Source organism: Tasmannia lanceolata, unplaced genomic scaffold, assembly GCF_043159265.1.
Source record: "Tasmannia lanceolata isolate RefF3 unplaced genomic scaffold, GAP_Taslan_0.1 ptg000015l, whole genome shotgun sequence".
NCBI classification, from domain to species: domain Eukaryota; kingdom Viridiplantae; phylum Streptophyta; class Magnoliopsida; order Canellales; family Winteraceae; genus Tasmannia; species Tasmannia lanceolata.
In genome coordinates, this window is record NW_027518692.1 from 43,481,754 (window position 1) to 43,499,628 (window position 17,875).

Genomic DNA, 17,875 nt, shown 5'->3' on the forward strand with positions numbered 1-17,875 from the left:
AATCGTCCGAGTTGACTCGGATCGCTCATTGGAAACGAGGACGCGAAGAGGGTAAATTCACTTGTGTTTTGTTGATTTTAACGTTCATCGTCTACAGCACAAGTGACAGAGCCCATTCGATTTCATAACCCCAAATCTCAAATTCCTTCTTCTTCTTCCGGTAAGTGAAAAAAAAATGCCACAGTTTCTCTACACCTACAAAACCCTAAACCCTCTGCTTCCCTCCTCCCTTCTCAGAACCCTAATTTCTTCCTCTTTCTCTTCCTCAACAACACATCAACAACAACCATCTCCCCCTTCTCCTATAGGCTCCCCTGCTCGAATCCAGAAACTCATTGCCACCCAATCTGACCCTCTCCTCGCAAAAGAAATCTTCGATCTCGCCTCTCTCCAACCCAATTTCCACCACTCCTACGCGTCCTACCACACCCTCATCTGTAAACTCGGTCGCTCTCGCCATTTCTCCCTCATGGAATCCCTCCTTCGTAACCTCCATTCCAACTACTATCCCATCTCCCCCGGCCTCTTCAGCCGCATCTTCCGCATATATGGTGACGCCAACATGCCCGAAAAAGCCCTCAGATCCTTCTACCTCATGCTTGAATTCAACTGCAAACCCCTCCCCAAACACTTCAACCATCTCATCCTAGTCCTCGCGAATCGAAATCATCTCCAAACCGCATTCTCCCTCTTTAAAACCGCCGATCGTTTTGGCATTTCCCCAAACACTCACACCTACAACATCTTAATCAATGCGTTTTGCCGCTGTGACAAATTGAGCATTGCCTACTCTCTCTTCAATCGGATGTTTAAACATGATGTGGTTCCTGATGTTGAGTCGTACCGGATTCTGATGCAAGGTTTGTGTAGGAAGAGTCAGGTGAACACTGCCCTTAACTTCTTGGATGATATGGTGAACAAGGGTTTTGTTCCCGACGCGTTGAGCTATACAACTTTGTTGAATAGCTTGTGTAGGAAGAAGAGGCTGAGGGATGCGTATAAGCTTCTTTGTAGGATGAAGGTGAAGGGATGTAATCCTGATATCATTCATTACAATACTGTTATTCTGGGTTACTGTAGGGAAGGGCGTGCGAACCATGCCTGTAAGGTTCTTGAAGATATGTCGTCCAACGGGTGCACTCCCAATCTCGTGTCTTATAGGACGCTGGTTGATGGGTTGTGTGATCAGGGGTTGCTTGACGATGCGAAGAATTATATGGAGGAGATGATATTGAAAGGTTTTTCGCCACATTTTTCAGGTCTCCATGGTCTTGTTAAGGGTTTCTGTAGTGCGGGCAAGATAGAAGACGCTTGCAATGTGCTTTATGAAATGCTTAGGCATAATGTGGCTCCGCATATAAATACCTGGGTGGTGATTGTACCAATGATTTGTAATGAGGATGAGCTGAAAATGGAGGAAATTGTTGAAAAGATTGCAATGGGAGATTGGAGACGTGAAACAAGAATCATCCAAGCGGGTTTTCGTTTGGAGGAGTATATGAGCAGAACGATACGTGCCAAAACTAGGAAGGCTTGATTTTGCATGATGTTCAGTTAATTGCTCTTGCTGGCATCTAATGTTTAAGGAATCGATCTAGTAATTAAGGTATGGGAATGACATCTTGATTACTTGGTAATTATTGTTTCAATTTTATTTAGACCATTTCTCCATGCAACCATTTACATATCCATATCTTCCTGTTTCCTGCATTGAGATAACCACAATATTAAACTGTAAAAATAAAATTTAAGCTTAAAATTTTATGTATTGTCTGAGTTTTGGGGGTGGGGTTTTTTTTTACTTCGATCGGAAGTGAAGAGAGAAATTTCTTGGGTTATATGTGTAGACCCCCATTCCCTGTGTAGACGCGTTTTCTGTGGAAAAACAAAACCGGGGAGGGCTGCGGCGTAGAACCGGACAATATCTACATGGATGGTCGGGGCGTTACAAATATGGTATCAGAGCCGTACCTTCTCTAGTACGACGTGCCAGCGAGGACGCTGGCCCTTTAAGCGGGGTGGATTATAATAGTCCCACATCGGAAGCGGAGAGAGAAAGTTCCTGCGTTTTATGTGTAGACCCCCATTCCCTGAGTAGACGCGTTTTCTGCAGAAAAACAAAACCGGGGATGGTTGCGGCCTAGAACCGGATGGTCAGGACGTTACAATTTTAGTGACTTTTGGTGTTTTGAGAACTTTTTTTTCTCTAAATCTTGTTTTCGTGAGTACTCTCAAATCGTTCAGCGGAATCAAAATTCATCACTTCCGGATGGTCAGGGCGTTACAATTTTGGTGACTTTTGGTGTTTTGAGAACTTTTTTTTCTCTAAATCTTGTTTTCATGAGTACTCTCAAATCGTTCAGCGGAATCAAAATTCATCACTTCCGGTGGTTTTCTATCATCAAAACGAAGCTTGTGGTGGCGTGAGTGAAAATCCCTATTTTTTTTTTTTATGTTTTTTCCCTGTATAAATCCATCCATAGCTATGATTCTAACAGATTTGATAGTTTTTGGAGTGCAATTGATCTTTTTATATAAATATGAGTGATAAAAAGGATTATGCTAGTTGATGAGGGCTTTGATGAAGATGAAGATGAAGATGAAGGGGGCATCCCTATGATGATGAGGATCTAGGAAGCACGGGTACTCTCCCGGGGCTCCCGTACCTGTCCCGACATGTATGGGGTGATCTAAAACGGAAAAAAGTCAACTCTCCTGTTCTAGTACAAAATTCGAAGAAAAATGGCCGGGTCAAAATTTTAACTTTTAACTTCCAAACGGTGGGGTATATTTTCAAATTTTAAAAATTCATAAAATCTATCATGTCCAAACATTATTAAATCCCAAAAGTCCGGTATTATAAATCTCATAATTTGGTCTCTAAAAATTATTCATCCTGTCAGGTACTGGGCAACACATTGTCGAGAGACTTTCTTTCTAATGAATGATGTATTGATGCCTCATGTTATGAAATATGGAACTTATCACTTATGAAATGAAGAGTAATATTAGAATTTTCCATTTTGGTGATGTTATTATTATTTGATCGCTCTCCAATTATTATTTTTTATTTTTTATAAATATATAATAAAATATTAAAATATATTATTATCATATTCAACGTAACCGAACGTACCCGCACCCGGTTTTTTTGGAAAATCAGGTACCCACGTACCCGTGTCGTGTCGTACCCGTACCCGTGCTTCATAGATGAGGATGATGTTGATATTGATGGTGAGGACATAGAGTATTGTATTTAATGTATTATGTTGTGTATTTTTGTTTAAGAATTATGCTGTAAGAAATTTGAAAAATTAAGTATTGTATTTTCTTTTGTTAGTCTATCGTTGGTTGAGGACAATATTAGATTAGAAATGGAGCGTATATATTTTTAATTTTTTTTGTTATTTTTCTGTTCTTTTTTCTTTTTTTCTTAAATTTTATTTAAAATTTGAGAAATTTGTGAGGCTTACGCCTCATGCTTCAAGAGAAAAAACGCCTTGCCTTACGCCGCTGTCTCTCTGAAAGCATTGATGGAACCTATTTGGATGGGTCCCACTCTTTTTATTGAGGAACATTTAGTTGGGTGCCACTCATCACCATGGTCCGATTGTGATACACCAATTTTTTTTCGTTGTGCTTCTTTGTTAGATTGTACCTTTTTTCCTTCTGTTTCGTATGTCCCATTTATTTTCATCATAAGCTCATCTTTTCAATTTGCACATCTGTGCCATCCATTTTCATTCTTTCTTTCCTTTTTCCCTTTTTACAACATTTTGTCATGATTTTTGTTGTTTTATTTTTAGGTAGAGGGATATATGTCCTTTATGACTTAATATTGAGATTGACTTAATATTATGCGGTAGAGGAGATGAGCACAAAACCTCAAATACAGTGAGTGACATTCTCAAGTGTTGGTGCACGCCGCACGACTGTCATGGAAAAGGGTATGAAGTTCAAGAAAGCTCCAAAGTGGGACCCTCCCCCTCCTGATCGGTGAAGTTCTACTTTGATGGAAGTTGTAAAGGAAACCTAGGTCAGGCGGGATTGGAGGAATTTTTGTGACTCTAATGGTCAGAAGATTATCTTTTTCAGGATGCGTTGGGTTCTGCGAAGTGAATGAGGTGGAAGCACGGACCTTGTTATGGGGGCTTAAGATGGTTTTCAAAGTCTAGATTAGTGATTATAGAAGGAGATTCCTCCAATGTGATTGCTTGGGCCAGAAAGAAACCCCCAGACCTTGGAAACTAGTGAGTATAATATCAGAAATTAGAGACTTAAAGAGTCTCAGGGCGTGTTTGGCGTACCGTTTAAAACACCGTTTGGCGTTTGAAACACCTTTTTGGGGCCAAACGGCCATTTGGGAGTGTTTGGGTGCGCAGCTACCGTTTGAAACGCCGTTTAAAACACCGTTTTGAACCCTCAAAACGGCATTTTGCAAATGGAGGGGGGGAGGTCCATTTGCAAAACGCCGTTTTGAACGGAGTTTTTGGGCTGTGGGGTTTTACGTGTTTGCCCTCACCAAAACTCTTTTTTACACCTTTTTTTTGCCCTCACCCTCTCTCTCTCTCTCTCTCTCTCTCTCTCTCTCTCTCTCTCTCTCTCTCTCTCTCTCTCTCTCTCTCTCTCTCTCTCTCTGCAACTTTCCTAAAACAATGCCCTTTTTGGTCATTTTACCACTAAAACTCCGTTTTGGGGCATTTGCAACCAAACACATAATACCTCTGTTTGCCGTTTAAAACGCCGTTTTGATCCGGCCAACCAAACATGAAAACGCCATTTGACAAAATGCCGTTTTGCAAAACGGCGTTTCAAACGCTATTTCAAACGGTACGCCAAACACACTCTTGGTCATCAACCCATCGCTGCAGCATAAACTGAGGTTGGCAAACAAGGACGCAGACAAACTCGCAAAGGATGGAGCGGATAGGGAAGGGGAGATGCTGATCATCACAGTTTGAATCTAATTTGTGGATAAAGCTGTGCTGCCTTGGCTATCAACAACTAATGGAAGGCATTATGCAGCAGCTCCTAGGAAAAAAATCATGGAAATCAAAAAAATTCAAGGGAAACAAATTTTCATGAGAATTTTTTCATGGTTGCCAAACATGCCCTTAGAATTTTAAGCAGTAGAGTAAATGATTCAGAAGCTCACAAAATGCAGTTAATTTTTAATAGATTCATTAGCTCTAATCACATCTGATAGATTATCTTAACAGCATGTCTTGTACAAAAGGAACTGGGTCTTAATATTGGTAACATGTTCTATGATCCAGCTTATGTAAAGTGTAAACTAGATTCTAGAAAGTTATAGTGCTCATATATTTTACTTGTATTTTTGAAGTGTGGTTTTAAAGGCCATTGACATTGAGAATATTCCACTTGCAGGGAAGTGCTTCTCTATCCATTTCCAGTCAGTGGCATGTTGTGATCTTTCCATCTGTGTAATGTCTTATTTTTGTAAAGTTTCAATTAAAAGAGCATGATGTGCCACAAATTGCTGCATTTGGGGACCATTCAATTGCATCAAGTAGTACACATGTTTGCCCAAACCTTGCTCTCCACTGCTTCTCTCATGCAATACAGCCCACGCCTTCAAATGCTGCCGACACCATTCCAGATGCTGGTTCATTTCATTGGCAATCAACTGGAGTAGGACCACCACCACTTGGCGATGTCATGAATTCCCATGCGTTTTTTCTGCAACAGAGCTAAGGCAGCACAACTGGCAGCAGGCCTCTAATCCTTTTCCAGTGTTTGGCAGTGCCTTGAACAATGCAGAATCATTTGCATCTTAATTTGGCTTCAAGACTATCATCTAGGGAGTGATTCAAGTGGCCAGCTGAGGTTGGGATCCTTTGTTCAATGTATTCCTTTTATTCACAGGTTTATGTCATGCTGCTGAAAGTCTGAAACTTCTCCACAATCAACCCTTCTGCTTTTGGTGATGTCAAAAATGGCTTTCTCAATCATCCTAGGTCCGTTGCACAAGCAGGAAGCTGCTTGCTAGCCTCAATTGTGCCACCCATTATTATGGGAAGATGCTAAGGGACAGGCGTGGCAGTCTGCATCATCTTCTTCTTGTATCTCAAGTGTCCCTTCTTCTTCTTTTTTGATTAGTAATCGGGGTTAGGCAGACCCCAAGACCAGAGAACAGAACAGGAAAAAGAAGAAGAAGAAGAAGAAGATATTACAATCTATAATTCATCATCCTCTTTGACATAGTCATAAAGAGGATGAGGGAGGGATACCCCTTGAATACAAGAACCTTTTAAAGGGCAATCAGCTTTTGAAAGAAAATCAGCAGGTCGATTTGCTTCCCTCCAGATGTGAGACACCTTCCAAGAAACGAAGTTTAAGAGAGTGTTCTTCAGATGAGCTAATGGTAGTCTTTTCTTCCACGGGCATGGGACAGAGCTTTCGATTACATTCACTGCCAATAGAGAGTCCGACTCAATCCAAAGGCGATCAATATTAAGGGCAGAGGCCAGGGAGGCTCCATGACAAATCGCTTCAAGCTCCAATTCCTGGATGGTCATTTGAATCTTGTCCTGGAATAAATGGCTAGAACTGAACTACTATTGGTACGCAAAAGACCCCCAATGGAGGCTGATGAGCTTGCCAAAGACGCATCAAAGTTTAGCTTGACACATCCAGGCCTTGGATGGACCCATTTACAGCTTTTGGTGGGTTTCTGGGACCTGAACAAGGGATTGGCTCTTTATTTCTTCTGCAGGAATTGATCTCCCCAATAAAAAAATAGTGGGTTGTAGGTTCTCTCTCCATCTCTGGGTCTGTGAATAGGACCACCAAGATGCAGAAAGTATGAGCAGGTATTTTGATCTGTTCTATGGACGTGTGAGAGAAGGCTTTGTGCCTCTGCTGCCATGGATTCCCATTGAAGGTGAATCTCAGTGGTGGAGTACCACTGTCCATCCCAACCAAGAATCCTCAAGCCAGAAGGGCAGATTTCATGAGCGAAAGCTATTTCCCTCCAAGGGTCGGTGTTCGGCCAGAGAACACTTGCCAACGTGATGTGTCCGTCTTCCCCCTTTCACGGGAAAGACACTAGTTTTGCTGCATGATCTACTTGACGATGCGTTGGACTAATCCCTCCTAGTTTTCTAAATTTCCATAATGCTGAACAACTGCTTGTTGGACATGTGAACTATCTCTCCGCAGTTATCTTGTAAGAGATTTTGTTTCCTTCACTTTGGTACTGGGATAATATTAATCCTCTTATTCGAGGTACCTCAGATTCTCAGAACCGGGTGTGCTATAATGAAACTGTAGCAGTTTGCTCATGTTTTTCTTTTTTGGCTACTGATATTGGCAGTACCATATTTTGATTATTGCAATAACTCACTCGTCCTTTTATCATTTAAAGAGCTGTCAAATGTTATTATAGCTCCCAAAAAAACCTCTCGGGCGCCAATTAAAACAGAAAAGACAAGCTGGGTATGTGCAATCATCAAAACATTGTAGTGCCAATATGAATAGCCAAAAAAAGTTCAAAATGTCCATATAGCTGAAAAAACAAAAACAAGGGGACTAATTTCCGCATAATTATACCCAAAAGCGAACCTTCCACTCAGAGAAGTGCAAAACAAAGTGATTAGTGCCATTATCAAAATATTGCAGTGCGAATATCAATCACCAAAAACCAATTAGTTCTTGGGCCCTTATTTTATCCCAAATTCCAGGTCTTATTTCCGAAGCCCACAGAAACTCTCCCTCTCTCTCTGAAAGAAGAAGAAGAAGAAGAGGATGGCTTCGTCTGTTGCTCAACCCCTTCTCTCTATGAAAGCCCTCAGCAGATTCTCAGTCCCCCTTCCTACTTTCAGATTTACTCCTTCGTTTCTTTCCCGCCAGTACGGATCTCCGAAAAGCGTCGGAAATGTTTCAATTCTTCCTTCTGTACAGGGTTTCCGATCAAAGCCTATCCGTCTCTCCATCCGATGCTTCTCAGGTTTGTTTTCTTTCCCTTTTTGATCTTTTGGTTGATGAACTTCTGTTGGATTTTCTCTTTATTGGGTCGGACTCTTCCCTTATACCAATCTATGTCCAGAAATTGATTAATTCAAGGTCCCTTTTATGGACTTCAAATTTGAACGATTAGGGTTTTACAGTTTATCTTCGTACAAGAGTTCAGTTCCACGTAATTGTCATTGTGCTTTAGTTTTGGGATTTGAGCAATTAGGGCTTGGCAGTTTATCTTCGTCGAGAATTCGATATTTCTCTCGATTGTTGTGTTTAAATTTTAATCATGAGCATTTATTGGCCAATAAATTGTTGATAAGTCCATGCTTGATTTCCATTTTTTTTACTTGGATTCCGTTGCAAAAATCCGTTACTTCTGGTTCCTGAATTTTACTAGTAGGATTACATAGCCTCCGCAATTGGTTTCCGTAAATTATCTGAGAATCTTTTGAGAACTCAAAATTCAAAAAATATGTTCCGGTTTCCACGTTTGCCCTAAAGCACATCTGTCCTTATATGAATTCATTCCAGCTACCCCACCTCAAAGGGCTGCATTGGAGTAAATGAAGGGAGAGTAGCATCTTATTTTGGTCCGATTTGAATAAAATATGCTAGGTTGCAAAACCCACAAAAGGCTAAAGTATTCACCTGCTAAAAGGTTTACTTATTCATTTGTACAAGATTCCAATTTTATAAACACAACTTATTAAAAATATCCAAACCATATGGACTACTTGCCTACTTCACAACTCAGCTTCTATAATCGAGATAAACTCTAATATTCTATAACTTAAGCTAGGGGTTTTATTGAATACATACAGGGGCTGTTTGGATACGTGGATTTTAAAATCCAGGTTTTAATTTGAAAGCTGTGTAAAAGGAGGGTCATAAAACTATGGATGTCCTTCTTCTCTCATCTTTCATCTTGAATTTTGAGTAAGAAATCCAGATTTTAGAAATCTCTCCCCCATCCTGAGATTTCTAAAACCGAAACACGTCGATCTCCTACTCTCTTGCTTGACGGAAAAAAGGGCGTGAAATCAGAAAATGACTCATGGTCTCCTTCTTCTCTTTTCTTCCATGCAGAATTTTGAGGAAATCCGCATATTTGACCAGCCCCTTATTATTTCTAACCAATCAAAATAGAAGTAAATATATTGTACTTGCTTGCTTGTGATGTTTGTGCCTATAACAACCACCTCAAACAACTACTAAAATTTTAATATTTCTTAATAATATTTTAAAAAAAATTGGTGTACCTTTTTCTTTGAATGGTTTTGGTGTACCTTTAAATACTTTTTTACTATGAAATTTCTGGGCATGGTAAGCCATCACCAACATGCTTCTCGTACACATGTGTAGTGTCTGTAACAAGCTCCTTGGGGGAATTTGGAGGGAGCCGGATATCATAGTCTATTGTCCAACCCCTTATGCAATGTCAGGCATGGACATGCATGTGCTGCTTTATGTTGCATAGATGATTAAAATGCTGTGGATTGTCATAAGTTTTACTTATATTCTCTTTGGTCTCTTTATGCTATTTGCATTGTATTAAGACATTACAAATAATGCCGTCTAGGATTTTGAGTTCTTATCATGTCTAACAATTGTCTGCAAACAATTGACATTTTTGAGTTCTCATCTCTTTGATGAGATCCAAGATATAATAGAAGGCTCGTCGATCATTTTCTCACACGTTCGTCGATCTGCTAATAGTGTTGCAGATCGCCTGGCTAGGGAAGCTGCAGCCAAGCTAAGGCTTGGGGTTGTTCGATTTTTTGCCTCCATGATATCTGTCTTTCTTTATTCTTTTTAATTGTTTTCTGATCGTATCTGTGATATCTTGTACTTTAAATTTGAGACCATTCAAAAAGAAAAAAAGAAAAGAAAAAATAATTGTGACTTTCTGTATCTAACCTATGATATTAAGAAATTCATCATTACCTTTAAAGAGAATATACTGTGACAGTAGAACTGACACATTTCGTTATGCTTAAGTGCGTCCTTACTTGTGTTCTACATATGTTCTTCATTCTTATGCAGCGTTGACTCCCGAGTTGAAGTCTACCTTGGATAAAGTCGTCACATCGCACAAGGTGCTTCTTTTTATGAAGGGAACCAGGGACTTTCCACAATGTGGATTTTCAAACACTGTTGTGCAGATATTGAAGTCCCTTGATGTGCCATTTGAAACAATGAACATATTGGAGAATGAAATGCTACGTCAGGGCTTGAAGAATTACTCAAACTGGCCAACATTTCCTCAACTTTACATTGATGGAGAGTTCTTTGGTGGCTGTGACATAACAATTGGTAAGGTCATATTATTATTGTGCTTTCTATGGCGTATGATTATGCCTACTACCAATAGTTGTCTAGATATATTGATGCAAGTTTTGTTGTTGCATGAAAAATTAAATCATGTGTTGTTTTTTCTCCTGATAAAAAAACTTCTAGAGAAACAAGCTGACATGCAAATTATTTGAGCTAAAAGCCTAAAACCAGGTTCTCAATTTTTATTTTATTTGGGATTTCTTGCAAGAATCTCATTTTGTATGTTATCTGATAAGTTTCAGTGCATCACAGTATGTTACGATGTAAAATTTTTGGTTATCTTTTATTACTGAAGATTATATATTGTTTCTTAGGTTCTGATAAATTCCATAAGAGATTAGCATAATTAATTGGAGGCTCCACGTCACTTAACTGGAAATACTCGAGGACATATAATGGCTTTCAATGATCCTTCCGCTTTTTCTTTCCCAAGGGATGATTCTTAGTTGGATAAAATTAGTGTACTTGAGGAATAAGCTGAACCTAAAGATTCACATTAGTTTGCTTGAAATGGAATAGTAAATTGAAAGGACTAAATCCCATTGTTTAACCTGATTTTTTGGGAAACATTTATAATTTATCTTGATAAGACTAGGACTAGCCTCTCTCTCTCTCTCTCTCTCTCTCTCTCTCTCTCTCTCTCTCTCTCTCTCTCTCTCTCTCTCTCTCTCGTGTGTGTGTGCATGCGTGGGGTGGGGGTAAACAGGAATTTTATGAGAGAGAAAGGAAAAGAATTTACAATGGACAGAGGTTACCTAATGAAAGATCATCCGTATGAGCACCACTCAGTGAGCGAGTCTCTTGCACCATTAGCACACCTAGGAATAAGCACACCTTCCACACTCAATCCACCATTGATCTTGTTGACAAAAATATGGTCTGGTTAGAAGTGACTAGACCTCTGCTTCATTTTAGTCCACCATTCCCATTGGACCTAAAAGGAGATCGCACATCTGTTGGGATTTAGCTTAGTTAAATGAAGGGGTGGGGAGTCCATTTTACCTTTCTTTTCAGTTTATGCTTTGCATACATGATAATCATTTCCCACTTTCTAAGTATATCTTGAAATGTGAAATTCTTCAACACAAATGACTAATTAACAACGAAGCTCTTTACATTTCGAAGAAGCTCTGCCACCGATGTCTCTTTAGATCCCAAATAAGCACTTCCCATTTTCTAAGACTAGCTGGTTATGTAGTACCAAATTCAAAGTTGGGCAAGGCATTCGGGTTGGGGCTAGTGTTTGGCTGTGGTGCCAAGGTGTTTCTGGCATCTACAAGTCCTTATGGAGAGTTATGCAACGGATGTTGAATCAAAAGCAATGTGGCTAGGTTTGAAGTCTATGCAGCTCCTCAGATAATTTTTAGATTGGCTAGAGGCAATTCTCTATTGGGTGACTTAAGTGTGAGTCTAGGCCCTTGGTGGCCCACTAACCTCCTTTTCAATTTATGATTATTAACTAATATCTATGATTAGTGGACACAGACACGGTAAACCTCCAAAATTTAGAAACAGGGACTACTAAAATATAAAATATATAATCATGATTGCAGATACGGATTTGTGTGTCGGGTTTCGACATGGATACATCTAAAAATCTAGAAATATTGACACGTACATACATATAAAATCACTTATTACTATCATAACTTGTAACAATATAAATATGGTATTCATTTCACAAACTAAAAGTGTCCAACGGAGTGTCGACACGTGTGGGCACGGGTGTCGTGTCGGACACGGCAGGACATGTGTGTCGGCAATAAATTCAAAGTGTCGGCTAAATCATAGACTAATATAATCTTTTCCAGCTTCTAATTATAACTTGAAATGTGAAATTCTTCAACACAAACCATCAATCAACAACGAAGTACCTGAGATGAAATCCCTTGCTACAGTGTTTGGTTTTAGTGTGTTTTCACTTCCAATCTATTACCTTGGGTTTCCTCTTATAGATGGTAACCTATGCCAACATGATTGGGACTCAGTAGTTGAGAGGATTGAATCTCACCTTGAATAATGGGAAAGGGAGTACCTTTCTCATCCTGTCCATTTGCAGGATCACTCATTCTGTGGAGTATAGAATCAATAAGATGTGTCAAGATTTCTTATGGAACAGTGACACTGCTTTTAGGCAAGGTTTTAAATATCAGTTTCCACGGAAATGAAAACGTTTCAGTTTCGGTTGGAAATTCCAGTGAAAATTGTATAAAATCACGAAAACGTATGGAAACATATACAAACGAGAGAATTTTAAGATGAAACTTAAGGATATGCTAGAATAAGCACCAATACAGAGTTAGAAACCCTTACATAAGACAACCATCCATAATGGTTTAACAATATCAACCACCTAGTGTAATGCGTTGTCGCACATGTCTAATAACTCAATAATCCCACAATTCACGTGTAATTCATATAAATATTTACACATAATACATATACCACTTCACATGTGTTTACGGACAATTGCCTCACCTGCTCGATGTGTTGGGATGGATGCCACTCCCAACTCCCAAGTACCTTGGCCGACTGTTTTCGTTCGTGGGCGAGCCAAACCGTCACGGTTCAATGAAATCGGTCAATTTTTACCCCAAGCACCAAACCAATCGTATGACCATTCGCAGCTAAGGGTTGTCGGCCGTCGGTTTGGTCACTTATCTGAATTAGGCAATTTGGACAACCCTTTTAGCAAAAGGAAGTGAATGGGTAGGTTGCAATAGTAGTGATCAGCCGGTGGCCGAAACGCAAGTCCACAAGGCAAAGATAATGACCACAATGAGGAAAGAGAGATTGCAGCTAATGGATTCATTGCATTTTGGATGAGGATGCACAATCTTTACTCAACTCAACAAAGCCTTTGTCATAAACTAGTTGGGGTCGGCTAAATGAATCCTTTAGAAAAATTTTATGAAAAAGGTGATAGGAATCTACCCGGCTCTAATCTTGGCTCTAGTTGGGTTCTTCTACGCGGATCATTTTCTTCCATTCTAATCTATCCAAGGTCATGTTCTCTGTTATGTTCATTGCTATCAAGTCTTTCCTCACTGTTTCTACCCAAGTTGTTTTCGGTCTGCCCCTACCTCGTTTTACTCCATCAATTTGGCACGAGTCGCCTCTTCTCACCGGAGCATCCAAAGGCCGATGTTGGAAATGTCCAAACCATCTTAAGCGGTGCTCTCTTATCTTCTCCTCAATTGGTGCCACCCCCACCTTTTTACGAATGTCTTCATTTTTAATTCTATCTAACCTTGTGTGGCCGCACATCCATCTAAGCATTTGCATCTCTGCTACACTCATCTTATGCACATGTTGCTTCTTGGTGGCCCAACATTCTGAGCCATACAGCATGGTTGGCCTCACAGCGGTCTTATAAAACTTTCCCTTCAACTTGGTAGGGATTTTACGGTCACATAGAACTCCTAAGGCAAGCTCCCACTTCAACCAACCTGCTCTTACTCTATGGTTAACATCATCTTCAATCTCTCCTTCCTTATGTAGAATTGGACTAAGATAGCGAAATATATCTTTCTTAGGTACCTCTTGTCCAGTCATATTTACTACATCCTCGTCCCGCCTTCTTACATTACTAAAGTGGCACTCCATATACTCTGTCTTAGTCCTACTTATTCTAAAACCTTTGGATTCCAAAGTAGTTCTCCATAACTCTAACTTAGCATTTACTCATGCTTTGGTTTCGTCGATTAATACTATGTCATCTGCAAATAACATACACCACGGCACCTCATCCTGCATACCCTCCGTAAGCTCATCCATAACTAGCGTAAAAAGATAAGGGCTTGGAGCTAATCCTTGGTGTAGTCCTATTGTAATTGGACACTCACTAGACGTGCCATCTGTGGTTCTAACACTAGTTATTGCTCTATCATACATATCCTTAATCGCATCAACATATTTAATAGGCACTTTTTTCCTTTCAAGGACCCACCACATAACATTAATGGGAACCCTACCATACACTTTCTCCAAATCAATGAAAACCATATGAAGGTCCTTTTTATTTTCTCTAAATCTCTCCATTAACCGCCTAATCAAGAAGATAGCTTCCATAGTCAGGTTATCCTGCACGCCGATGATGGCTACACTAAGGCTACACTAGACTGAGCTAAACTATGTCCCGGGGATGCCGAGGGTTACAAAGACTTAAAAGACGATGTGTGTGGCGAGGGCCCGAACGAATCGAAGTCTTGGGTATTTTATAGCTGGGGAGTCATAACGTCTTTTAGGGTGTGGATAAATGTATTACTCTTAGTCATGCAATTCAAAGCCTCATTGAGACTTCTTCTTCTTTTCTGAATGGTAAAACCTCATTGAAACATGGATGATATTTTTGCCAAGAAATCGTAATGTAACAACAAATTTCCTACCAACTCATGCAGTTCGTTTCCACCCAAAAAAATAAAACAAACCCATGCAATTCCTCCGCCAGCAACCCTTAGGCCCTGTTCGTTTTGGATTTTGAGTCCAAACTGATTTTTGGACTCAAAATTAAATGCAATTTTGAGTCCAATATTCACTTTTGGACTCAAATTTGGTTATCAAAATCCAAAACGAACCAGGGTGTCTGGGATTGTTTGATTTCCTTCCCACTTGATTCCTCTTTAGGGCGTGGCTATTGTATTTTTTTACTGCTTTCAGTTGGTTCTCTTTTGCTTGTATAGACCTCCTTGGTCTTTGCTCGTTTTTAATAAAATCTTTACAAACAAAAAGATGATATCAATAAAAATAAATAAAAAAAAGATGAATAGGTTGTTAATGCAATCGTTACAGAAGAATCCAACATTAACCCATTGGAGTTCATTCACTTCATCAATTCAAAAGAAGACTTAGTCGTTGGTATGATGAGTTTGATTATCAGTTACCTTTTGGACAGCTTACTCCCTCACAACCTGGAACTCTCCATTGGCCTTAAGTTCCGACACAAGGTTAGGGTTAGAGAGTTTAGGATAACCGGCTGGAATGTTGAATCTGGTTTCCCTAATATTTGGCAGTTCTGATGGTTTAAATCTTAACTATAGATGGTTTTAGACAGTTTAAGTGCTATCTAAATAATAGGGTGCATGTCATTACAATGGGGTCGGGCTCCATGTGACCATCCCTCATGTTTATTATTCTGAACACAAGAAAATGGTAAATTTAACTTGTGTTTTTATTCATTATCAATGTATATCTATCACACACATGTCAATTCAACTAGCTTCCTTGTTAAATGGCTGCCAAAACATTAAACACTTTAAGTTTCATGCATTGGGATAAAAAATGGGACTGGTCAGCACTTTGCCTTTCCCTTTTGCCATGTGGGGCTCTGCTCTTACCAGAAAGCAGCAAGCAAAGGCAGCAATGAAATAAGTAGTGCCCTTCTCATGTAAGTTCCCCCATTAGCCCTTAATAGGTTAGTACGGAGGAAGCTATGGTTGTAACTTGTAGCTTGTCAGGCCAATTGTGTTTTTTGATGGTATAAATTTTATCTGTTAAAGACCAAATTTAAGGGAGTTAAAAATGGTTGGCAGAACTCTAGTAGAAACTATTGTATGGATGCGTGAGACTGCATTTTTGTGGTAAGATGATTTACTCAACTCTTTTTCTACTTTAATTATGTAACAGAAGCATACAAGAAAGGCGAATTGCAGGAATTACTGGAGAAAGCAATTAATTCGTGAATTACACCAAGATGGCTCAGCTTTTTTCGTTTGGCATTGTTCCTCTACTCGTGCCTATATGGAATGCAATAGCTATTATTTGAGCATTTGTTATGTTCATGGGGTCTTTCTTTGTTATGACAGTTGATGATATAAATGGTTGAACCTCATCTGTTACAATTATTGTATGGAGTTACATATTTAAACTAAACCTATGTGGGCTCTCCAATTGTAAGAGTTCTGGTAGTATGATTGTGTGTAGATCATGAGAAGCTTAGGGCCGTTGGATATGCAGATTTTAGGTTTTTAGTTTGAAAACATTGTAAAAGAGGGTTCATGATCAAGCTGTTGTATGCTGTCCTAACAGCGTTTCTTGGATTTTAAGTGAGAAATTCTGGTTTTAAAAATCTCTCCTGCATCCTGAGATTTCGAAAACCTGGAAATATGGGAGGATCTGCTACTCTCTTGCTGACGAAAAGAAGGGTGAGAAGTCAAAAACGACGGCTGGTCCGCTTCTTCTCTTGTGTCTTGGCTACAATTTTGAAGAAATCCCGGATTCTAAAATCCGTGTATCCAAACCGCCCCTTAATTCAGGTCCGCCCATGACCTTCTCTTTAGGAGTCCAGGGGTATAGATGATATATGCACTCTTGACGGGATGACACTACCAATTTGATAAGTGGCCAGGTTTTAAGAATATATTGAGAAACAACCCACATTTAAGTTCCTCGATCAGTTATTTTCACGCATGCATCTCATCAGTGCAGCTCCTCAAATGGAAGTTTTGGATCTTAGTGTTTTGGGCCTGTGAGTGAAGCTATGCTATTATTATTCCCTAATTTCCGAATCCAATTCCGATCCCCGTGGTAACAGAATGGAAAGAAATTTAAAAGAAAAAATTTAATTTAAAAATTCCAAGAAAAATTTCATTCCGACCAGGGTGGAATCCGACTGCCTTGAAGTCAATGTGGAGAAGCAACACAGGAAGGCATCAATTTCATCTGCACAAATAGTTTTATTTGAACGAGTAGCGTTTCTTCAAGGTGGGAGATGCAACAGAGTCCTCCTCCACCTTCTCTCACTCCAGATACTACCACAGGAACTCTGTCAATATCTTTCATTTTTTTCTTTATTTCCTCTTCAAGACCTATTATCACAGAACTCTCCAAAGTTTCTTCCACTGTTTTTCTTCTATCCTTATTTCTTCCTTTTTCTTCTTTCTTATATCCTTCTTTTTCTATTTTTTTTTAATGTTAAGGTATGACGTAACCAAAAAAAGGGAAATGATAAATGTGCCCATTTTCATTACTCGGGAAACAAGGTTCAGTGTACGATGCAATCAGGTCCCTTCAATCCTTCCCATGTGAGGTACAGCTGCCTCTTTGCAGTCATAGATTAAGTACACCAAGGTGTCCCAAGTAATGAAAAGGGGCGCATTTATCATTTCCCAAAAAAAAAAAAAAATCTTCTCTGGGATGGGCAAGAGTTATATTCATAACAATAGAATAAAAATATATATGATTTCTTTTTTCAATCTTCAATCTTTTTTGGATTCCTCCTTAACATGCATAAGAATTTTGCCAGGAGAATCATGAATGTCTATAGAGATAGTAGACAAGTAGCATTAGAAATTTAGAAGTTTGGGAGAGATGTGTTCTTCGACGAAGACCCTAACCTTTGATTAATCCTTTATAGAAAAGAAAACTAGAAGTTTAACAATATAGAATGGATTGATCTGTCACATAGGAGTAACCATGGTGGGTTGGAATCACTATTGCTAGGAGATGACTTGTAAGTGGGGTCACTTGTCCAATGATCCTAACCGTTTGTCTGTCAGGCCTTGCTATGGACGGGTCATCCCACAAACTCCCCTCCTAATCAGCTAATCGGATGATCGGTTAC

The 17,875-nt window shown here is 39.4% G+C and overlaps 2 protein-coding genes across 2 annotated transcripts; both read left to right on the forward strand.

Moving 5' to 3' along the window:
• Nucleotides 1-58: 58 nt before the first annotated feature.
• On the forward strand, nt 59-7,304 carry LOC143847429 (oligomeric golgi complex subunit-like protein). Its single transcript, XM_077356246.1, has 2 exons — nt 59-1,606; nt 5,389-7,304. The coding sequence occupies exon 1, from the start codon at nt 176-178 to the stop codon at nt 1,535-1,537; it is 1,362 nt and encodes a 453-aa protein (XP_077212361.1). The 5' UTR covers nt 59-175; the 3' UTR covers nt 1,538-1,606; nt 5,389-7,304.
• A 377-nt stretch (nt 7,305-7,681) lies between these two features.
• On the forward strand, nt 7,682-16,211 carry CXIP1 (CAX interacting protein 1). The gene is made up of 3 exons (XM_077356247.1): nt 7,682-7,969; nt 10,024-10,293; nt 15,940-16,211. Exons 1-3 carry the CDS (start codon nt 7,768-7,770, stop codon nt 15,993-15,995), a joined length of 528 nt encoding a protein of 175 aa, XP_077212362.1. The 5' UTR covers nt 7,682-7,767; the 3' UTR covers nt 15,996-16,211.
• The last annotated feature ends 1,664 nt before the right edge of the window (nt 16,212-17,875 follow it).